Consider the following 24,616-nt stretch of genomic DNA (forward strand, 5'->3'; position numbering starts at 1 on the left):
GCTCAATAAATATGACTGACTGAATGAATGAATGAATCTACCCTACGGTTAAGTCCAGTGTCTGGTACATAGTAAGCTCTAGACTGTGAGCCAGTTGTGGGCAGAGATTGTCTCTATTGCTGTATTCTACTTTCCAAGCACTTAGTACAGTGTTCTGCGCACAGTAAGCATCCAATAAGTACAATTGAATGAATGAATGAAGCTTTTCTCTTCTCCCACTCCCTTCTGCATCGCCCTGATTTGCTCCCTTCATTCATCCTCCCTCCCATCTCCACAGCACACATGAAGCGGCATGACCTAGTAGATAGAGCATGGACCAGGTAGTCAGAAGGTCATCGGTTCTTATCACAGCTCTGCCACTTGCCTGCTGTGTGACCTTGGGCAAGTCACTTCACTTCTCTGTGTCTCCGTTGCCTCATCTATAAAATGGAGATTGAGGCTGTGTGCCCCCACATGAGGCCGGGACTGTGTCCAATCTGATTAGCTTGTATCCACCCCATTTCTTAGTACAGTGCCTGGCACATAGTAGGTGCTTAACATACACCACAGTTATTATTACCTGTAATTTATTTTTTTATAATGATAATAATAATGTTCGTATTTGTTAAGCACTTACTTTGTGTCAAGCACTGTTTTAAGTGCTGGGTTAGATACAAGGTAATCAGGTTGCCCCGTGTGGGGCTCACAGTCTTAATCCCCCATTTTACGGATGAGGTAACTGAGACACAGAGAAGTTAAGTGACTGGCCTAAAGTCACACAGCTGACAAGTGGAGAAGCCGGGATTAGAACCCACAACCTCTGACTCCCAAGCCAGAGGTCTTTCTACTAAGCCATGCTGTACCCAATGTCTGTCTCCCCCTTTAGACTGTGAGCTTTCTGTGAGCAGGGAATGTGTTTGTCGTTGAAGTGTACTGTCTCAAGCTCTTGGTATACAGTAAGTGCTTAATAAATAAGAATGAATGAATGGATAATGAACAAATGAATGATGAATGAATAATGATGATTGAATGAATATGTATGCATTATTTATTATTCTATTTATTTTGTTAATGATGTGTATATATCTATGATTCTATTTATTATGATGATATTGATGCCAGACTAGTTGTTTGGTTTTGTTCTGTTTTGTTTGGCTGTCTGTCTCCCCAACTTAGACTGTGAGCCCATTGTTGGGCAGGGATTGTCTCTATCTGTTGCTGAATTGTACATTCCAAGCGCTTAGTAGTAATAATAAGAATAATGTTGGTATTTGTTAAGCACTTAATCTGTGCCTAGCAGTGTTCTAAGCGCTGGGGTAGATACAGGGTAATCGGTTTGGCCCATGTGAGGCTCACAATCTGAATCCCCATTTTCCAGATGAGGTCACTGAGGCATCGAGAAGTGAAGTGACTTGCCCAAAGACACAGATGACAGGTGGCGGATTTGGGATTAGAACCCATGACCTCTGACTCCTAAGCCCGCGCGTGCTCTGCACATAGTAAGCGCTTGATAAATATGATTGAATGAATGAATGATGATCAAATGAATGCCAATAAATAAATGAATGAATGATGCTGATGATTGAATGAATAACGATGATTGTATAATAACGATGAATGAATGAATACCGATGGATGAATGAATGGTGATGATTGAATGAATAATAATAATAATAATGTTGGTATTTGTTAAGTGCTTACTATGTGCAGAGCACTGTTCTAAGCGCTGGGGTAGATATAGGGTGATCAACTTGTTTCACGTGAGGCTCACAGTCTTAATCCCCATTTTACAGATGAGGGAAACTGAGGAACAGAGAAGTTAAGGGACTTGCTCACAGTCACACAGCTGACAAGTGGCAGAGCTGGGATTTGAACCCGTGATCTCTGATTCCCAAGCCCGGGCTCTGAATAATGATCGAATAACGATGAATGAATGCCGATGAATGAATAATGATGATTGAATAAATATGATGATTGAATAAATAATGGTGATTGAATAATAATGGTGAATGAATACCAATGATTGAATGAATAATGACGAATCATGATGATTGAATGAATAATGATGCTGAATGAATGAATGAATAATGATGATTGAATAATAATGATGAATGAAGACAGATGAATGAATAATGATGATTGAATGGATGGCGATGAATAATGATGATTGAATGAATAATGATGATTGTATAGATGATGATGAATGAACGAATAATGATGAATGAATAAATAAATAAAGATGATTGAATAATAATGATGATGAATGAATGAATACCGATGATTGAATGAATAATGATGAATCATGGTGATTGAATGAATAATGATGAATCATGGTGATTGAATGAATAATGATGATTGAATAGATGGTGATGAATGAATGAGTAATGATGATTGAATGAATAAGGATGATTGAATGGATGATGAATGAATGATGATGATTGAATAAATACAGATGATTGAATAATAATGTGAATGAATAGTGATGATTGAATGAATAATGGTGATTGAATGGATGATGAATGAATGAATGATGATCGAATAAATAAATAAAGATGATTGAATAATAATGTGAATGAATACCGATGATTGAATGAATAATGATGATTGAATGGATGATGAATGAATGAATGATGTGATTGAATAAATAAAGATGATTGAATAATAATGCGAATGAATAGCGATGATGGAATGAATAATGGTGATTGAATGGATGATGAATGAATGAATGATGATCGAATAAATAAAGATGATTGAATACCGATGATTGAACGAATAATGCTGATTGAATGAATAATGCGGATCGAATGGATGCTGAATGAATGAATGAATGATGATCGAATAAATAAAGATGATTGAATACCGATGATTGAATGACTAATGCTGATTGAATAGATGATGAATGAATGAGGAGGATTGAATAAATGAAGGTGATCGCATAATAATGTGAATGAATACCGATGATTGAATGAATAATGATGATGGAATAAATAAAGATGATCGAATAATAATGTGCATGAATACCGATGACCGAATGAATACGGATGATCGAATAGATGCTGAATGAGTGATGACGACTGAATAAATAAAGATGATGGAATACCGACGATTGAATGAATAATGCTGACTGAGTGAATAATGATAAATGACGAATGAATGAATGAAGCCGGACCCAAAAGGGCGGGGGGGGGGGGGGGGAGGGGAGAGGGAGAGCGCCAGGCGTGTCACGTGACGGCCTCCAATATGGCGGCGCCGGGGGGCCGCGGTGGCGCTTCCTGAGGAGAGCACGGGACGGGACGGGACTGGAGACAGGAGAGGGGCCGGGCCGCCCTCGCCCCCCGCCGCCGCCCCCCCGCCCCCCCCGCGTCCGGGCCATGCAGGACAGCCAGACGAAGAGCATGTTCGTGTCTCGGGCCCTGGAGAAGATCCTGGCCGACAAGGAGGCCAAGCGGCCCCAGCACTCCCAGCTGCGCACGGCCTGCCAGGTGGCGCTGGGTAAGGCGCCCCGCCCCCCGCCACACCCCCCGGGGCCCCCCCTGACCCCCAGGGCCCCTCTGCCCCCCCGGGGGTCCCTCCTACCCCAGGGCCCCTCTCCCCCCCAGGGACCCCTGCCCTCCAGGGCCCCTCTCCCCCCCAGGGCCCCCCATCCTCCAGGACCCCTCTACCCCCCAGGGCCCCCCTGCCCCCTAGAGTCCCTCTACCCCCCAGGGCCCCCCTGCCCCCTAGAGTCCCTCTACCCCTCAGGACTCCTCTCCCCTCCAGGGCCCCTCCTCTCCCCTCCAGGGCCCCTCCTCTCCCTTCCAGGGCCCCTCCTCTTCCCCCAGGGCCCCCCATCCTCCAGGACCCCTCTTATCCCTCAGGGCCCCCTGCCCCCCAGAGCCCCTCTACCACTCAGGGCCCTTCTACCTTCCAGGGCCCCTCTACCCTCCAGGCCCCTTCTGCCCCCCAGAGCCCCCCTACCCTCCAGAGCCCCTTCCCCCCACCCCCCACCCTCTGCTCCTCCCCCTTCCCCTCCCCTCAGCACTGTGCTCATTTGTGTACATTATTTATTACCCCATTTATTTTGTTCATGAGGTGTACATCCCCTTGATTCTATTCTTCTTGGTGATGTTGTCTTGTTTTGTCCTCTTCTGCTCTGCTGTCTGTCTCCCCCGTTTAGACTGGGAGCCCGTCGTTGGGCAGGGACGGTCTCTATCTGTTGCGGAACTGTACATTCCAAGCGCTTAGTACAGTGCTGTGCACATAGCGCTCAATAAATACTATTGAATTGAATGAATCCCCCCCCCAGGGCACCTCTACCCCCTTGGCACCTTCCCCCCCCGGCCCCCCACTCATTCATTCATTCAATAGTATTTATTGAGCACTTACTATATGCAGAGCACTGTACTAAGCGCTTGGAATGTACTCCCCAGACCCCTGTCTTTCCATCTACTCCTTCCCTCCCCCACACCCAGGCCTCCCTCTTCCTTAGTCCTTATATTCACCCCCCTCCCCCCCCAATCAGGGCTTTTTAGTGAACACTTCCTCTGTGCAGAACACTGTACTAAACCCTTGGGCAGGAGCACTCGCTGGGTGTGAGCGCTCTACTACATGCTTGGGAGAGAACAGTGGAACAATATTGACATAGTGGGAAGACACGTTCCCTGCTCACCACAAGCTGATAGGCACAGACTCTGCACCCCGGGCTTCCCTCTCTTCCAGAGGGAGCCCATTGTTGGGTAGGGATTGTTGCAATTTGTTCCTGAGTTGTGCTTTCCAAGCGGTTAGTACAGTGCTCTGCACACACTTAGTGCTCATTAAATGCGATTGAATGAATGAATGAATTCTCCATCCAGAACTTTCATACCGCCCCTCTAGACCTCCCTTCCCTCCCTCCCTTCCCCATCTCCCGTTAAAGCTGTCACCAAGGCCCACCTTTCCTCTTCCCAATTCCTTGCAGGAAGTGGAAATGTTTTCCTCCCAACTGATTTAATCACCAACAGTATTTATTGAGCGATTCCCTTGTGTGGAACACTGTACTAAGCACTTGGGAGAGGACAATATAACAATATTAACAGAATTGAAAGGCACATTCCCTGCCCACAACGAGCTTACAGTCAGGCATGGTCTCCGCACCCTGGGCTTCCCTCTCCTCCTCTTCTCCAACTAGAGCTTTCTTACCACTCCTTTGGACCTCCCTTCCCTCCTTCAGTCCCCCATCTCCCATTGAAGTTGTCACCTGGGCCTACCTCTCTTTTTCTAAATTCCATCCAGGAAGTGGAAATGTTTTCCTCCCCACTGATTTCATCATCAGTAGTATTTACTGAGCACTTCCCATGTGCAGAGCACTGCACTAAATGCTTAGGAGAGGGCAATGCAATAGAGTTGATCGACACATTCCCTGCCCACAAGCTCAGGGTCTAGAGGGAGAGACAGGCATCGGTCTCCTTCCCCTATCATGAGCCCACTGCCTATTCATTCATCTTTCCATCGTATTTATTGAGCGCTTACTCTGCAGAGCACTGTAGTAAGCACTTGGGAGAGTACAACAGAACAATAAACAGACACAATCCCCACCCACAACGAGCTTACACTCTAGAGGGGGGAAGCAGACATTAATATAAATAAATACATTGTGGATATCAGAAGCGCCTTCTCCTGGAACTAGTAGATGGATCTACAGCTCCATCAGAGCTCAGTTCAGTGCTCTGCATGTGATAAGTGCTTAATAAATACTATTACTGCTACTCAGCATGGGGGCCTTTTTAAGTGAAGAGTGGAGGTAAGACCCACCTCTTCCGCCCCTCTACTAACTGCTGAACTCTCCCAAGCAGTTAATATAGTGCTCTGTTCAGACTAAGGGCTCAGTAAATGCTCTTGCAAGCATTTAGCGGTGCTCTGCCCCGATTAAAGGCTCAATAAACGTCACTGATCAAGGAAGAGACTGTGGGGAACTCTAGTGCTCAGTAGAGAGGCTTTGCTGAACAGGTGCCATCTCTCTGCTCCAGGTGCATGAAACTGAGAGCGAGCAGACATGAATACATATTTCTTTCTAGCCAGCCTCAGGCATAGTCTGCTCCACCCCGAGCTCACAGACTAAGGGGAAGGGAGAGCATGTATTGAATAGACTGTAAGCTCACTGTGGGCAGGAATTGTGTCTCTTGGTATATTGTACACTCCCAAGTGCTTAGTACAGTGCTGTGCAGATAGTAAGTGGTCAGTAGATAAAATTGACTGGCTATTTTATAATTGAGACACAGAGAAGTTAAGTGACTTACCCAAGGTCACACAGCAGGCAAGTGATGGAACCAGAATTAGAAACCAGGCCCTCTGATTCCCAGGCCCAAGCATTTTCCACTAGAGCCACACAACTTCCTAGGGTAACTTATCTAATTGTTTCTGAAGATGCCCTCAGCTTGTGGTAGTTTGAGGACCTGGCATAATTACAATTCTAGTCCCAGGGAACTTCCCCTCACCAGAACTGTTTTCTGAATCTCCAGCCTCTTGCACCAGAGGTATTTATTGAGCGCCTCTTGGAGAGGAAGCACTGTACTGAACACTTGAGGGAATAAAAGCGTAAGATAAGGGTCCTGACCTCATGGAATTTAAAGGCCTGTATTCTTCTGGCAAAGCATTTGTGCTCTGAAACTTCTTGGAGAACCTATTAGCAATAATATTATTGTCCTAAAAATAATAATTTCAAATTATTAGGTCATCTTTAACACCGTTTTGATACAAATTATCAATGGCCCCTTGAGGTACAAATGTGATAGTTGATTTTTGCTCAAAGGACTTGTTGATTCTCTGAGAATAAATCTGGCCAGAATCCTGAATACATTCTACTACTGTTTAAAGATCCTTTAAGCATACTTTGTAGGGTAGAAGGAATTTTGGGTTAGCCAGGGTGTACTAATTAGAGGCTCAAGTAGGATCTATAATAGTGAAAGAACTGCAGAAAGTTGTTAGGGAATCCAGGAGATTTGCTGAAAGGAAATAGTCACTTCTTTCCATCTGTAGAAGTTATCTTTGGCCTCTAAGCTGCAGGACTGAACACTCAAGTACAGCAGTAATGTTTTTATAATGCCATCTTTTGCGCAAGTAGCCAAAAGCTGGAAAATTATCTGTAAATGTCTTAATGTTAAACTTTAAAAAAATAAAAAAATATATAAATATAAAAATAAAAAATAAAATATAGTCCCCTTCTTAACAGTGTTCTTAGGGTTATCCCAAAGAGCAGAAAGAGAAACTCTGAGCGTTTTGATTTATTTTCAAAGTTATTTGGTGATGTGATGTATTTTGGAATAACTTTTCTGCTTGTTTTATAGATCACATTGGGTACTTTTCAGTTCAATTTAAAACCTCACTCCTGTCATTCTTATCCAGGGACTGTTTTTCCTTAGGATTAAAAAAAATAATGTTCCTGTTCTTTAAATATATGAGGTTTAGAGCCTGACAAGATTATGTCGTATTTTAGATTGACTGGAAGTGATTGCCTGCATTCTGGAAGTCTCAACGCTGTCTGGCTTCTAAGGATAGGCTTCTTTAAAATAGCCATTCATTGGTTTAACTTCCACTGGTGCTGTGAGAGAATATAAAAGGAACTGGGAGATAGGGAAATCCTAAAATATACTCCAGGTGAAATTGAATATCAAAATATCTTTCTAATATGGGAAATCTGTGGTATTTAAAATGAACCCAAATGTGTTCCCGTAAAAACTCTCTAGAAGACTACCCACTTAAAGTTCGGCACTTTTTTAACGTGACCTTTCAGACTAGGAATGATCAAGAGCCTGTATTTGAAAGCCATCTGTTGAAAAGACCTGACTGTAGATGACCAGGTAGTTCAAGCAAGTTTTACTGCAAATGCTGTAAGGTTCCTTCTAGCTTTCTGCCTTTTAATATTGCTTAATGTTTTGGCCTTAAAGGTTTATTCAAATGGGGGGGGGGGGGTGACTGGGGGGGAAGGAAGAAAAAGCAAGATGAGGGTAAAATTTGAACTGCCCATCTTTAGAATTGTAAGGATGGACCAAAATTCCACAGTGGCTGTGAGACTGCTTAGTTTTATTGCGATTCCAAGCCTCCGCAACCGTAGCAACCTTCCACCTGCAACGTTGTCTGTGGAGCTTGGAAATGGAGTTGGTATGAATGTGCAGTGTCACAAGAAGAAACTTTGCCCTGTGCAGAAGTGAATGTGAACTTTCAGTTTCACTGCTTTTGGTGTAGAATTTATCAACGCAACTAAAACAACCAACTCAGAGCTTCAAAACTTTTCATAGTCAATCAGTCAAATTTACTGAATGCTTACTGGGTCCGGAGCACTGTGTTAAGTGCTTGGGGGAGTACTGTGTAACAGTCTAACAGCTATATTTCCTGCCCACAACAAGTTTACAGTCTGGGGGGTGAGGCAGACATTAATATAAACAAATTGTGGAATATACATAAGTGCTGTGGGCCCAGGGGTGGGGAAGTGAATAAAGGAAACAAGTCAGGGTGATGCAGAAGGGAGTGGGAGAAGAGAAAAGGAGGGCTTAGTCAGGGAAGGCCTCTTGGAGGAGGTATGCCTTCAAATAAGGCTTTGAAGGTGGGGAGAATAATTGCCTGTCGGATATGAAGAGGGAGGGCGTTCCAGGCCAGAGGCAGGACGTGTCTGAGAGAGGGCCCAGTGTGTGTGTTCATAGGCCACCAAAGAATCTTAACTATGTGCATGTGTGATGTTTTGATAACTCTTTGCCTGAATATTATATTAAAGCTTCATATAACACTGTTATTGAAAAGGCAACTAGGACTTAGCAGATGTGGGTTCTTTTCCTGGTCTACCACCTGCCTAATGTGTGACCTTGAGCGAGTTGCTTGACTTCTTTGCCTCTCAGTTTCCATATCTGTAAAATGAGGGTAAAGTACCCATTCTCTTTCCCTTTTTTTATGGTATTTGGTAGGTACTTACAATGTGCCAGGCACTGTACTAAGCGCTGGGACAGATACAGCTAATCAGGTTGGACACAGTCCATATCCCACATGGGGATCACTGTCTTAATCCCCATTTTACAGATGAGATAACTGAAGCATTGAAATGTTAACAGTGAGCCCTTTGTAGAACAAAGAACATGTCCAGTTGGGTTGTCTTGTCTATACCCATGCTCAGCAGAGTGTTTGACCCATAGTAAGTGATTAATAAATGCCATCATTATCACGGTGCATTCTGAATTAGCTTCAGCCATTGCTGGACAAATTGAGTATTGAATTCTTGGCCTCAGATTTGTCTCGTGAATATTTCTCCCCCGTTGAGACACTGAGCCTGTCATTGGGCAGGGATTGTCTCTATCTGATGCCGAATTGTACATTCCAAGTGCTTAGTACAGTGCTCTGCACATAGTAAGTGCTCAATAAATACTATTGAATGACTGAATTAATATTTATAAAATAACTGAGGGCTATTTCATAAGTCCAGTAATTAAAAGATCCTTCTGCCCGTGACTTCCCCAGCCTCTGTCATCTACTGCTGCTTCCCTCACTGTTTAACTCCCATCCTTGATTAGGTAAAAGGGGCAACTGCCTGGTCTCTGCCCTTAGGGGAGCCCATTATACTTACCTGGGTGTCCCCCTTCACTGTCTTCACAACACCCCTCTCTCCCCACCTTACCTCTGCCACCACAAGTTTTCTGGACTAAAAATGCAGTCAGAGTTAACGTGGCTCTGACAGGAGCCACCTGACAGTAAAGCTTTTAAATGGTGGTTTTAAAAGACCAAACTATAATGAACCATTACTTTGATTCAGTTAATTCCCCCCCACACCCCCCAACACTTAGATTGTGAACCTCTTTATGGGACCAGGCATCTCTGAATTAGGCACTTTTCTCCTCAGTGCTTAGAATGGCGCTTTGGTCTAGAAAGTACCTAAAGATTGTTTTGACTGGTTCAAAAGGTGGCTGGTTCTTTGTTCCTCTCCTCTATATATTTTCCCAAAATAACCTCCCACAGAGGTTAATTTGAAATGCTTGACCAGTTCACTCCTCTCCTGACCAACCCAAAGCCTCAGCCTGGGTTTTTCCCCCCTTGGCCACAGATGAGCTGTAGACTGAAGCTCCTTTCTTCATGTCTCACCCTATCAATCAGTGGTGTTTACTGAGCTCCTACAGAGTGCAGGCACTCTTCTGAGAGCTTGGAAAAGTACAACAGGAAAGCAGTTTCCCTGCCTACAAGGAGCTTACAGTCTACTGCTCGTGTTTTAGGAGGCCTTCTCTTCCATCCCCTGTGGGCCCTGTTTTCTTTGGCTTGCTGTCCTACTGCTACTGGCGTTCCCCAGCTGGCTTCCTCACCCTGTTGCCACTGGCGTTCTTGTCTTGCCGCCCCTGGCATCCTCCCTTTCCCTGTTCTGGGTCTCAGCCCCGCTACCCCCACCAGCCTTACGTCCCTGTGCCTACCTCCTGCCCCACTTAGAAACCTGACTCTTTAAAAAGCACCCAGAGAATGGTGCAGTAGACAGGCTTTTCTCAGGGTAATAATAATAAGTAATAATAATGATGATATTTAAGTGCTTACTATGTGCCAGCCACTCTACTAGGCGCTGGCGTGGAAACAAGCAGGAGGTTGGACACAGTCCCTGTCCCATGTGGGGCTCACAGTCTCGATCCCTATTTTACGGATGAGATCACTGAGGCACAGAGAAATGAAGTCACTTACCCAAGGTCACACAGCAGACAAGTAGGGGATCCGGGAATAAAGCTCATGACCTTCTAACTCCCAGGCCCGTGCTCCACCCACTATGCCATGCTGCTTCTCAGCATGGTTTTAGCTTGTCTCACTTAACCGTGCGCTTTTTATACCACAGGCACCAAACACTACATTAACCTGGTCAGATCTTTATAGGTGAATTGGATGGTCTCTAAGAATGTAATAGATACATGCAAACCATCTTTGCCCAAATCAAGTCTTCTAAAGTCATTTTTGAGCGTTGTTTTTTTTCCTCTCCCTTTCAGAAAGAAATGTTGCAAGTTATGATTAGCAAGGGAGTGTAATGGAATACTGTATTAAACCACAGTCTATCAAAGACTGCTTTGGATAAAAATTCATTAAGGGCTACCCTTTTTTAAAAAAATGAGAAATAGCAGATATGAAGATGAATTGAATCTATTTTGTCAAGCGCAGTGTTGATCGTTGCCAATTTGTACATTCCAAGCACTTAGTACAGTGCTCTGCACATAGTAAGCGCTCAATAAATACTATTGAATGAATGACTGTTGGTTGTTATATTGTACTCTCCCAAGTGCTTAGTACAGTACTCTGCACACAGTAAGTGCTCGATATTGTGAGGTATTCAGTAAGATGTATACAGTTTTTAAAAGTATATATGCTTTAATTAGATTTTTTCTGTAACCTATTTTGTAATTTAGCCTCACTTAGTATTACGTGCTGTACTAAGCGCTGATACAGATACTAGATAATCAGATTGGTCATAGTCCCTGTCCCTCATGGGGTGCACAGTCTAAATAGGAGGGAATAAGATTTAATCCTCACTTTATTTGTGATAGAACAGGGGTTCAATAGAATCTAGATATATCTTTTAGGAAACGACAACATAGGAAGGAAGAATTGCGGGCTTGATTGGCTTTAGAAAGAGATTGAGGGTTAGTGTCTAGTTTTTGTGAGTTTCAAATCTTGGAGGGATTATTTTTCATGAGCTAAGCAGTAGTTAAATGCATTTGAAATCTATGTTCTGGACTTGTTAAGCACAGGGGCGTCTCTGTGAAAATAGTGGTCTTGAAACAGAAGGACCATTCTTTGTGAAGGAGAGGAAACTTCTAAATACTGGCTTAGTTGGCAACTGCTTACCAAGAGTCTTCCATATAAATAGATTGGCACTGTGTTTTAATATGTTTTTGACAATGGGACTTCAGTTTAGACTCCTAACGTTATCTTGGAAAATGTTTTGACAAAGAAATTGCTTTTTTTCTTGAAGATATATTTCTCACTCTATGCCTATAAAGATATATATGTAGGCTTATATGCCTATATATGTGAAGATATATCTTCAGTAATATAATCACACACACACATATTCGTTTCCTGTCCCTCTGGAGGAAGAGATGTGGTTGGACTTGTTTTTTTTTTTAATCTTGTGCTAAAGAATAAAATCTCCAGGTTGACGCTTTCACGTGGACTTTTCTTAGAATTAGTGGGGAAAGCCACCTCCAAGTACTTGAAAACCCTGGGCCTAAAAATTTCACTTGTCTCTTTAGGAAATGCCCTTCTGCTTCTGAAACCCTTGGGTCCCAGTATCCTGAAGTTGTGTCACGAACAAAGCGAGCAGGCCGGTTGAGCGTCGCTCTGACCCTATACGGGATGGGCACCCCTTTATAGGATAACATTAGTTAAGCACTTACTATGTGCCAAGCACTGTTCTAAGCACTGGGGGAGTTACAAGGTAATCAGGTTGTCCCACGTGGGGCTCACAGTCTTAATCCCCATTTTACCGATGTGGTAACTGAGGCACAGAGAAGTTAAGTGACTTGCCCAAAGTCACACCGCTGACAAGTGACAGGGCCTGGATTAGAACCCACAACCCCTGACTCCCAAGCCCGTACTCTTTCCCGTGAGCCACGCTGCTTCCCCTGTAGCTTCCTTTGTTGTTACTTAGCCTAGAGAGGCCGCTTCTGACGTCAGTCAGGCTTCTAGAAGAGTTCCCACCTGAACCTTGCCCTATCCAACCTCTACCTGAGTCCTCTGCAACCTGGCACTGCAGCTGTCGGCTTAGCTGGACCGAAGGTCTGGCAAGTGAAGTAATTTTTTCGCACCTGCTACATGCTTTGGGGTGTCAAGGGGAGGGAAGGGGCACAGAACATGAGGTGGTACGTTGCCTTCAGCGGCCCTCCCCTACAGGTCCCTGATAATAGTGCTTACTATGCACCAAGCACTGTGCCGGACCCAAGACAGAGGCAGATCTAATAAATGACGTAACAGAGAGGGAGCCTAATAGGTTTGGATTTAGGTGGGGCGGGGTGCGATGATCTTAACATCCAAGCAGGGGCCTCACTTTTTGAAAACGGAAAGGTAACAGATCCTGATCGAGATATTGGATCCTCTGTAGAAGCCCCTCCCACAGTATCCTAGCTCTTTATAGCCTTGATGGCCTCTTTCTTGCCAAGGTAAATAAATAAGCAGGAGGCGACCACATGGAGGAGGTCCAAGTACAGTCTGTTTGATTTACTGATCTTGAAGCATTTCAGGGACGGCGTCTAGGTGCGAAGGAGACACTGGGACCTCAGGAATTGAAAGGTTTTATGAAATCACAAATAGCGTGAACAGGGTGATTGTAGAAGCAGATGGCATAGTGGATAGAGCACAGGCCTGGGAGTCAGAAGGTCATTGGTTCTAATCGCGGCCCTAGAGTATTTGTCTCCTGAGTGACCTTGGGAAATTCACTTCACTTCTCTGTGCCTCAGTTACCTCATCTGTAAAATGGGGATTGAGACTGTGAGCCCCACATGGAACAGGAAATGTGCCCAACCTGATAAACTGGGATCTACCCCTGCACTTAGAACGATGCTTGGCACATTGTAAGCTCTTAACAAATACCATTTTTGTTATTATTATCTGTTAATCAAAGGCATTTATCATGTGCTTACTGTGTGCAGAGCACTATACTAAGCGCTTGGGAGAGTACAGTATCACAGAGTTGGTGGACCCATTCCCTGCCCACAACAAGCTTACAGTCTAGAATTCTTCACCAAATCCCACAATAGGGTGAGAGGGGGCACCCGTGGAAGCTGGGAGGCAGGAGGTTTAAAACAGAAGAAAATACTTCTTTCCACAGCTGGTGTTCAGAATAAAGGATGAGTTACTACAGGAAGGGTGAGGGCCAAAATATATCAGTAGGTTCCAGAGGGGTTGGATAAAATTGTGGTCCAGGAATCCATAATGGTATTAGGGATATAAAGGAGAAAGGTAGGTGGAACACCCTGAATCATTGGGTTGAAGCAGCCACTTGTCAGCTGTGTGACTGTGGGCAAGTCACTTAACTTCTCGGTGCCTCAGTTACCTCATCTGTAAAATGGGGATTAACTGTGAGCCTCATGTGGGACAAGCTGATTACCCTGCATCTCCCCCAGTGCTTAGAACAGTGCTCTGCACATAGTAAGAGCTTAATAAATACCAACATTACTATTATTATTAAGGACGGCAGCCACCGCACAATTCCTCCAAGCCCCCGGTTGCCATTGTTGAAATCAGGCGATGGCGTAGGGCAGAACACTGTTCCCACCTGGAAAGCAGAGTGGCCCAGGGGATAGAGCATGGGCTTGGAGGTCAGAAGGAGCTGGTTGCTAATCCCAGACTGCTGTGTGACCTCGGGCAAGTCCCTTGACTTGTCTGGGCCTCAGTTGTAAAATGGGGATTAAGACCGTGAGCCCCATTTGGACATGAACTGCATCCACCCTGATTAATTTGTATCTACCCCTGCACTTAATACAGTGCCTGGCACATAATAAATAAGTGCTTAACAAATACCTCCAAAAAACTCGAAAAAAAATAAAAAATTGTTGGCTTGAGTCACCAATCAGCAACATTTTTGGTATCAGTGACTGCAGGGAAATACATGCCTGAGCGTATTTTTAGGGATTTTCATGAGCAGACTCTTAAAATGCTGTTTTTTAGTGCGTCAACTTTGCTGATAAATAGCTGCTAAACTCTTATGGGCAAGGATTTTTCCATAATGCTTAACATAGTCAATAGATTCCATTACTACTACGTCTAACAGCAGAATGTTCCCTCTCTGCCCCTATAGTTAAACTTAAGAAACAAGGATCTGAGAAAAAGGGAAGAAACAGTAGTAGGTTGTACTACTTTTATTGAACACTTTCTGAATGCCTACTGATGGAAAGTAGGTTAGTAGCTAGGCAGTCACCAAGATAGTTTAGTCTTTTTTAAAAAAAAATTTCCCCAAGCCACACTGAAATATTCAAAGAGTTTATTTTGCTTAGTGAAAAGCAGAAGAGACTGAGAAACAGTATTAGTGGGGAAGGGAGAGGAATGAAAAAGGGTTTGTGTGGCTTTGAATGTATTTGAAGCAGGAATATGTTGGTGGTCAAAAAACTTCAGCTAAATGCTAAGCAAGCCCCACAGCATTTACATACATATCCTTTATTTACTATATTACTGTCAGTCTCCCCTTCTAGACTGTAAGCTCTTTGTGTGCAGGGAATGTGTGTAACAACACCTTTATATTGTACTCTCCCAAGCACTTAATACAGTGATCTGCACACAATAAGCGTTCAATAAATGTGGCTGATTGTGAAAGGAGGTGGGGAGTTTTTCCAAGAAAAGACACTGATCAACTTTTGAAAGAGGTTGTGAAATCTTGCCATTTTTGGTCAACCTAGATTTTTTTTCATTCGAAACGAATGCTTAGACAAGAAGGGATTAATTTCTCAACGTGATCCCATACGCTTTGAGTGTGGCATACAAGTGTATGGGCTTACTCACCAGCAGGCTGGAAGGTTAGGTATCTGAAGCCTTCCTAATACAGTCAATTTTTCTTTGGCCTTTTGTAAATTCAGGTGGGGGAAGAAGTTGCCAAGAAAAGAGAAATCTGAGAAGCCTAAAGGAGTGTCTTGAGATTATTTTAATAATGAAACGCCCTCTAATTTCAGTCTGGGACAGAAAGAAAAAAGAAATATGTACACACCTATGCAAGCTGCTGGGTCTTTGAAAGTAATTCAACATAGGAATCCCTAAGAAGAGCAATGTGATCTCGTGGATAGAGCACAGGCCTAGGAGTCAGAAGGACCTGGGTTCTAATAACAGCTTCACGATTTGTCTGCTCTGTGACCTTGGGCCAGTCACTTCCCTTCTCTGTGCCTCAGTTCCCTCATCTATAAAGTGGAAATTGACTGAGAGCCCCATGGGGGACATGGCTGATGAGCTTGTGTCTACCCCAGCGCTTAGTACAGTGTATGGCACATAGTAAGTGCTTAAATACCATTAAGAAAAGAGTTTAATAATGTGCAGGTAACATACAGAGGAAGCATGCCCATCTTAACTCTTTAATGAGGGCTAAGAACGAAATCAACACTAATAATGAAGTTTATGGAAAGGGGAAGATTCTGGCATTTTCCTTTGTTCTGTAATTAAGAGCTTTATTTCCAATGGGAATAAAGGGTCCTCATTTACCTTCCTGCTCAACATAATCATCAATCAGTGGTATCTATGGAGTGTTTACTATCTGCAGAACAGAGTTTACTAAATGCTTTTATATGCACAGTTTACCAAATACTTGGGAGAGTACCATCTCAGTTGTTCACTGATTACCCAGTACTATGCTAGGCACTTGAGGAGAAATATATAGAGTGAATTAGTTCCTTACCCAGGATCTACGCGATAGTCCGATTCTCATCGTCTAAGCCTTTGGTGTGTGTCGGTCTCATTTTCCAAGTGGCTGAGCTTCCTTTACAACATTCCACAACTGTGACACCACGATAATCTCAGTGGTGAGGGTGTAGGAGTTTTTGTTGTTTTTAAGTAAAATTATCTTGCTTATATTGAATGAGTTTCTTTTCCCTCCCCACAGATGAAATTAAAGCGGAAATAGAGAAGCAAAGGTAAGCTAGCAGCCAGTAGCCGCTGTTGCATGTGGGCCAATGTTCATTCAGTAGTATTTATTGAGCGCTTACTATGTGCAGAGCACTGTACTAAGTGCTTGGAATGTGCAATGTTCAGCTGGAAGTGGCAGCAATTGCTCTTCTCAGCTAAAAGCCTGAGAAGTAACTACTCTGCAAACAAAATCAATAGCAGATAACTTGGGAAGTCATTGTTTTTTAAAAGGGGCCAGCAGCACAATTTTAATGGTATTGTAATTTACTGGAAAAAGGGGCAAGAACTCTTTCTTCTGCGTATCATGCTTGTTTAAGCAGATGGATAATAGTATAAGACCCTGTTGACCTCTCTAACGATATTAATTTGTTTCCAAAATTAGAGCTGTAACTCTGACAGGGGCGGGGATTTGGTGGAGAATGATAAACTTGTAATTAGTTAATAAGCGTCTTGCTCTCCGCTTGTGGCAACTTTGGATTTAGTGATGCATGCATTTAAGCTTTTAATGGTCCTGAACTAGGGATCCTCAAGTTGTCGTAATTGTAGTGACAGATTGGTATGGAGTAACCTTTTCATTCTTCTCTCCCCACCCCCACCCCACCTTTCGCTTTTTAAACCAGGCCTGGCACTGCTGCACCACCAAAAGCCAATTTCATTGAAGCTGACAAGTACTTCCTTCCATTTGAACTAGCTTGTCAATCAAAGTCTCCACGGGTGGTCAGTACCTCACTAGACTGCTTGCAGGTATTGTATTTCAGCTGGTCTTGAATATGGGTCTGAGAGGAAAGGGATTTTTAGATAGCAGATCAACTGTCTGTAATTTGGATCGAGGTCTTAGTCATCATCGTTATTGTCATCAGTGGGATGTATTGAGCGCTTACTGTGTGCAGAATACTGTACTAAGCACTTGGGAAAGTACAGTACAGTACAGTTGGTAGGCCTGTTCCCTGCCCACCAAGAATTTACAGTCTAGAGGGGGAGACAGACATTTTTTATAATTTACAGCTATGTACTTAAATGCTGTGGAGAGAAGATCAAATACCCAAAGGTCACAGATCAAAGAGCAGTGGTCTGTTGGTCTTCCTAAAATGTTTTCAGAAAAGATTGAGACCTCAGGCTTCTACTGAATCCATCCATCCAAATACGTCCATCCAAATGGCTGAGTTTGGATGGACGTGTATGTGTATCGTAGTTCAAATTGTAGTTTAATTAAAAATGTCTCTTTCCCAAAATGTCTTACTTCTGGACTCCAGTTGTAATCAGTTGTGGTATTTAAGTGCTTGGTGTACGTTCAGCACCACGCTAAACGCTAGGGTACTTACACAGTAATGAGAATGGACATGGCCCCTGTCCCACAAAGGAGTCATGCTCTAAGGATGAGGGAGACCAGGTATTTTATCACCATTTTACAGATGAAGAAGTTGAGTCATAGAGAAGTTTGGTGACTTTTTTTCCCCCAAAGTGACACAGACAAGTGGTGGAGCCGGGATGATTACACTAGCCTCCAGACTTTCAGTCCCAATCTCTTTCCACTAGGTCACAGTGCTTCCCAGTTTTGTGTGTAAGACATTAAAGAACAGATAGAGGATTTTTTTTGATGATATTAATATCCCTAATGACTATTGAGCACAGAGACAGATTAATGATATTTATGCCAAAAACTGCTCCCATATTTCTGGGAGTTTCAGGGAACTTTAGCTTCCTAGTAGACAGTATGTCTGCTGGAAAAAGAGGTACATTCATTCCTGTCATAATGTGGGTTTTTATTTTGTGCTTTGGCTAGAACTCAATAACAGAATCGGGGACTATTCTTCCGACAAACCTTTTTTTTTTATGGTATTTAAGTGCTTTCTATGTGTCAGAAGCCGTACTAAGTGCTGGGTAAAGGTAATTCAATTCATTCATTCAGTCGTATTCACTGAGTGCTAATTATGTGCAGAGCACTGTACTAAGCGCTTGGAATGTACAGTTCGGAAACAGAGACAATCCCTGCCCAACAATGGGCTCACAGTCTAAATGGGGGAAACAGACAGCAAAACAAAACAAGTAGTCAGGCGTCTAATCAGGTTGGGCATAGTCCCTGTCCCATAAGGGGCTCACGTCCTTAATCCCCATTTTACAGATGAGGGAACTGAGGCCCAGAGAATTGAAGTGACTTGCCTAAGGTCACACAGCAGGTAAGTGGCAGAGCTGGGGTTAGGACCCAGGTCTTTTGACTCCCAGGCCCCGTGCTCTATCCACTAGTCCATGCTGTTTCTCTTCACCTCCGTAGTGGGGACCTATTTTGGCCCCGGTGTTCAGGTTAAGGAGAAGAAAACAGGGTGTAGATTGATAGCAAGGACTCTGTTTCAGTGTTGCTCATCTTTCTTTCCTCAATTCTAAACTCATTTCCCTCTTCCACTCCTTCTCACTGTCCCTGGGCCCCCAACCCATCTGTCTGGTGCGGGCAGTGGGTGTGTCTGTCTATCACACCCATGCGAAACACATTTTTTTTTCCCCCTGATTAAACCCGGGACCAAATCCCAGGTGACCACTCCCTCTTGGGTTGTTAGCAATAGGATTTGGTGGTAGTTTTTCCTGTTAAAAAGCAAACTTCCAAAACCAGATGTCCTGCCTTTTTGTTTCTTGAATTCAGATTCTTTTTCTATAAAACTCTGAGAAATGTCTTATAAAAAACAAAGACTTCTTAAGTGGCAGAATGGTATAGGGTATGAGAGCATGTGAGGGACTTTGTGAATTGATGTGTATCTGGTAGAAGATGTGTGTATTTATAATTTACTTATTAATGTCTTTCTCCCCCTCTATACTATAAACTCATTGTGGGCAGGGAATGTGTCTATCTATTGTTATATTGTACTCTCCCAGGCGTTTAATACACCGACTACGAATGACTATATATGATCGACTGACAGGAGAGACCTTGCCCCTATGGAAATCTTCTAAAGTTTGATTTTCAAACTGGGTGTCTCACTGCAGCTTCTTGGTGATAGCAGCGACCACTTCTAGACTCTTAAGCTCATTATAGGCAGGGTCTGTGTGTGTTACATTGTTATATTTTACTCTTCTAAGTGCTCAGTAGAGTGCCCTGCCTGCACACAGTAAACATTCAGGAAATAAGATCAATTGATTGTCCAACTGGGGGCAAAAAACAGTGACCTGACCTCCTCTTTTTCCTGAGCCAGACTCTCCTTACCTTATTGCCTAGTGTTTGAAGAGCAAAGTCACCCACAAATTACAGGCTTGGTTTCTTTGCTCCTTCTCTTGTGGGGGAGTGATGTGGGACATGAGAAGTAATAGAATCTTGCCCGGAGGTTGTGGAATGAAAATTTGAGAACCCATCTGATGAGGGATGTGGGTGATTTTTGTTTTATTTTGCTATTTTTGTTTTATTTTGCTTTTTAATTCCAGGAGTTTTCTCAGTTTTCATTCCAAGACAAAGCAGTTTTTTAAATGGGTTTTTTTAATGCTTATTTTTTTAAGCCCCATATTTTGACCCAAGTTCTAAATTTGACAAGACTGCTGTATGGTTTTGTTGTTCTTGTAATAATAAAAATAATAATAATTATGGTATTTAAGGCACTCAGCACTGGGGTGGGTACAAGCAAATGGGGTTGGACACCGTCCCTGTCCCACGTGGGGCTCACAGTCTCAATCCCCATTTTACAGATGAGGTATCTGAGGCCCTGAGAAGTAAAGTGACTTGTCCAAGGTCACACAGCAGGCAAGTGGCGGAGCCGGGGTTAGAACCCATGACCTTTTGACTCCCAGGCCCGTGCTCTGTCCACTACGCCATACTGCTTCCCTGCTACAGTGTGCTTGTAGCACATTGGAGGTAAAGAAAGCATGTAATGTGAGTACTTAACTGGGAAGAAACAGGCAGGATAGGTGCTGTTTGTGAAGATCTTTCAGCGTCAGTTAATTCTTGAAGCGTGACATTACCACTCTAGGTCTCTTCGCAGCCAGGTGTGAAGCAGAAGAGCCCTGAGTCCTCACTCAGACACTGAGTAAATTGATTTTACATTTTGGCCGCTTGAACTTGACTGAGCTTGTTTGACTGGCTTTTTCTAGTGCCAGTTGTGTAACTTTTCCTTCTTAAAGATTAGAGGCTAGGGTTTGAGGGAAAAGAGCCTTTTAACCTCACTGATCAATGGGTAGAGAGGAGGTGGCTGCTACTGCAAAGTTAAGATGTGAATCTGGAGGTCAAAAATCTAAGAAATCCAGGGCTGGGTTAAGCACCAGAAGATGCTTCCTTGACTAGATTTGGTGACTTGAGGCATCCTAGGAATAGTATTATCATCGTCATTGTTATTGCTGTTTTATTTTTAATAGTATTATCATCGTCATTGTTATTGCTATTTTATTTTTATATTACTTTCTTATGCTTACTGTTTTATTAAGACGATTCTTTTACTTTTTATCATCATTATTATCGTTATTATTAAGCAGCATGGCCTAGTGGCAAGAGCACAGGCTTGGGAGTCAGAGGATCTGGGTTCTAATCCCAGTTCTGCTGTGCTGTGCTGTGTGACCTTGGGCAAGTCACTCTACTTCTCTGGGCCTCAGCTGTCCAATCAGTAAAGTGGAGATTAAGGTTGTGAGCCCCTTGTGAGACAGGTACTGTGTCCAACCTGCTTATCTTGTATCTACCCCAGTGATTAGTACAGTGTCTGACACATAGTAAACTCTTAACAAAATACCATTATTTAAAAAAAAAACCCCAAAAACTTCCTATTTGCCAGGCACTGTTCTAAGCTCTAGTTTGCTGCAAGTTAGTTAATCTGGTTGGACACAGACCCCATCCCACATGGAGCTCACAGACTAAGTAGGAGAGAGTACCAGTATTGAATCCCCATTTTACAGTTGAGGAAACTGAGGCACAGAAAAGTGAAGAGATTTGCCCAAGGTCACCAAGCAGACAAATGGTGGAACCGAGATAAGAACCCAAGTCCTTTTCACTCCCAGGCCCTGCTCTCTCCACTGGGCCACACTGCTTCTCCTTCAAGAATTTAATCTTAATTTGATTTTAATTTTTAAAATTAAAGTTAAACCACACCCCTCAAACCAGGAAATTTGGTTAAACTTTTTTAGTATTTCCAGCTGCCCTAATGGATTTAAATTGACCATAACAAAATTAGGATTGATGTAAATTGACTAATCAATTCATCACATTAGGACTGGATTATCTTGTACCTACCCTAGCACATAACACAGGGTTTAGTACTTAAGTATTACTGTTATTCCCTTTCCTCTGTGCCATAATGAAAGGCAACCCAGCGTGGGATATAGAGTATGAGGAGGCAAGATAAAGAATTCGTGCTGTTTTGATGCATGGAGAGCACTTCTCTATCCGGAGACATGAGTAGCTAACAGCAATGAGAGGAGGTGGGTCATGTTACACAGACTGTCTAGAAATCCCAACAGGTTGAGTTTGAAGTCAGTCCACCTGCCCATGGTCCTGTTTTATTCTCTTTATTAATCTGTGGTTTTTATCTTCCTCTCGAGTGATGGTGTTTCCTTGTGAATTAGAGGAAAAAGCTGTGGAGCAAGTATTCCGTGCCTTTGTAGCGCATGCCAGTCTGTCTGGAATAACAAGCTTGTTTTCCAGCTTGGAAGGAATGGTAACGGGAGGGTCACAAGCACACACCACAAATACCGAGCAAGTGATCAGTCATAGAAAATGGATTTTGGAGGCCTTCCAAATGGAAATCCAGACCTTTCTCCGGGGTGCTGCAAATGGCATCAGCTCTCCTCTGAAAAGCAGTGTGCGGTAGTGGATAGAGCCCTGGCCTCGAAGTCAGAAGGACCTGGGTTCTAATCCCGGCTCTGCCACTTGTCTGCTCTGTGACCTTTGGCAATTCATTTAACCTCTCTGTGCTTCAGTTCCCTCATCTGTAAAATGAGGATAAATATTGTGAGCCCTAGTGTGGGACAGGGACTGTCCCCATCCTGATTAGCTTGTATCTGCCTCAGTGCTTAGTTCAGGGCCTGGCACATAATAGACACTGAGAAAATACCATTTAAAAAAAATGATCCCCCTAGCTAATTTGTGAATATGCAGATAAAATATGTGATTATGTTAATATTGAATTTACATGTTACCACGGAAGTTATGTGGACCCTCCAGGTGTGTCGCTAATATGCTGGTAGCCAGGAGGGTCTCTCAGCCCAGCATACTCCCTCCTGTTGTATTTATTGAGCACTTATTGTGTGCAGAGCACTGTACTAAGCGCTTGGAAAAAATACAATATAGTGATAGACAAGTTCCCTGTCCACAATGAGTTTACTAATGTGTGAGTTGAGTTTTGTGGAATGGCTGCATGTAAGCTCGTTGTGGACAGGGAATATATCTGTTTTAGTGGTCTCTCCCAAGCACTTAGCAAATATGATTGATTGGTTGGTTGGTTGGCTGGCCCGGCTCCCATGGGTTTGCAGGACAAGCAAGAGGTTTAAGACGTTAAAGGCCTGAAACTCCCCTGCCTCTCCTTTGCTCCGTTGCAAGCTGCTTCCTCCAGACCAAGCAGGAGCATCTAATTTATATTTTCTCTTTGTTTAGAAACTCATCGCGTATGGGCACATTACTGGCAACGCTCCAGACAGCGGTGCTCCGGGGAAACGCCTGATTGACCGCATAGTGGAAACGGTTTGCAATTGCTTTCAGGGCCCTCAGACGGATGAGGGGGTGCAGTTACAAATAATTAAGGTATTCTCTCCGTTCTGTCCTTCTGGTTTTCCAATCAGACCTCTCACCCGGGAGTTTAATTTTTTTAGTTCTCGTTGGATCCTCCGAAGAAGATTCCTGCAGTTGGGGACTGTTGTGAAGCAGATGAGTTTGGTGTAATTCAAGCACTTCCTTTGCTAAACTTCACAATTTGATTAATGTTGTTAGTATAAGAAAAATTGAATTGAGGGTGTATTTACCCAGGTCTACCCCAACCCCCCAAAAATATGAGGGGTGGGAGGAAATAAAATTGATGTGACTTAGAGACAGAATGACAGATGCTTTGGGTTTCTCTCCCATCCCCTTTGGAATTCCTGGTTTCCAATATGCCTTGTTTCCTTGGATTCTTATCCACAGTCAAATCAACAATCTTCTCCATCCTTTAATCCCAGCCTTACTGCCAGAGTGTTTTGATGTGTTGTATCCTCATCTGTGGTCATCTAGGAGTTGCAGTGATTTTAGTTCAGCCAAGATCCAAGATTCCCACGCTTGAATTGATTAACTCTGTGGGGGAAAAGTTTCCTATCAGAACATGACTCTTTGAGTCCAGGGCAAGGATCTGCAGAAATCCCTGTGACTTTGGAGGAGGCATGAGGAATTCCCTTCTAAAATGGATTTTTCGTAGAGGAAGGGGATTTATGCAAGCGAGATCCATTTTAGGGTATCAGTTCCTCAAGAACAGGATTGGTTTTTCCTTTTGTACAATCCCTGACTCATTGCTGGGGGATAGAGGATGTGGAATGTCTTCCTTGAGTCTTCGTGAAGTCCACATAAACATTTTGGCATAGGGATTTTAATGACAGCAATATGAACTAGAGCACCTCAGTCAGTAGGAAGCTGATTATTAGCAGATTACACAATTTAGCTTGTGAAAGCACCTGATCCACAACCATCTAAAAACCAAGTTTTGTAGAAGCGGTGTTGGTCGTAAGAGTTGCTGGGCATATATGCCAAGGTAAAATTGCATTAAAGTTGGCACATCTTGCATTTGTTTCAGGCTCTTCTTACTGCTGTGACTTCCCCACATATCGAAATTCATGAAGGAACAATACTTCAGACGGTTAGGACGTGTTATAACATCTATCTGGCCAGTAAAAATCTCATTAATCAGACAACTGCCAAGGCCACTCTCACTCAGATGCTGAATGTAATTTTCACCCGGATGGAGAACCAAGCAGTAAGTAGCCTGAACTGTCTTCTGGGGTGAGATCTCTAACTGTTTTAATTAGCAGTTTGAGTTGTATGAAGTATATTAGCTATTTGATTCTGCTCTCAGAGATATACCCCTCCCTTGTACTAGGAGATAGATTGACCCTCGCATGAACTGGAGAACATATATAAAATGAGTTTTGAAGCCTG

General features: G+C 43.3%; 1 protein-coding gene across 2 annotated transcripts in view; it reads left to right on the forward strand.

Annotated features, from left to right (window-relative positions):
- Positions 1-3,334: 3,334 nt before the first annotated feature.
- The window catches only part of ARFGEF2 (ADP ribosylation factor guanine nucleotide exchange factor 2), a 66,067-nt gene continuing 44,785 nt past the window's right edge, over positions 3,335-24,616 (forward strand). For both annotated transcript variants that reach the window (XM_029070293.2, XM_029070294.2), the window contains exons 1-5: positions 3,335-3,471; positions 16,517-16,547; positions 17,160-17,283; positions 23,093-23,239; positions 24,255-24,434. In XM_029070293.2, the coding sequence (XP_028926126.1) occupies positions 3,351-3,471; positions 16,517-16,547; positions 17,160-17,283; positions 23,093-23,239; positions 24,255-24,434 (603 nt within the window). In that variant the 5' untranslated portion in view covers positions 3,335-3,350. The remainder of the gene's footprint in view (positions 3,472-16,516; positions 16,548-17,159; positions 17,284-23,092; positions 23,240-24,254; positions 24,435-24,616) is intronic.

The sequence above is a fragment of the Ornithorhynchus anatinus genome, chromosome 8 (assembly GCF_004115215.2).
Source record: "Ornithorhynchus anatinus isolate Pmale09 chromosome 8, mOrnAna1.pri.v4, whole genome shotgun sequence".
Classification (NCBI taxonomy): Eukaryota; Metazoa; Chordata; class Mammalia; order Monotremata; family Ornithorhynchidae; genus Ornithorhynchus; species Ornithorhynchus anatinus.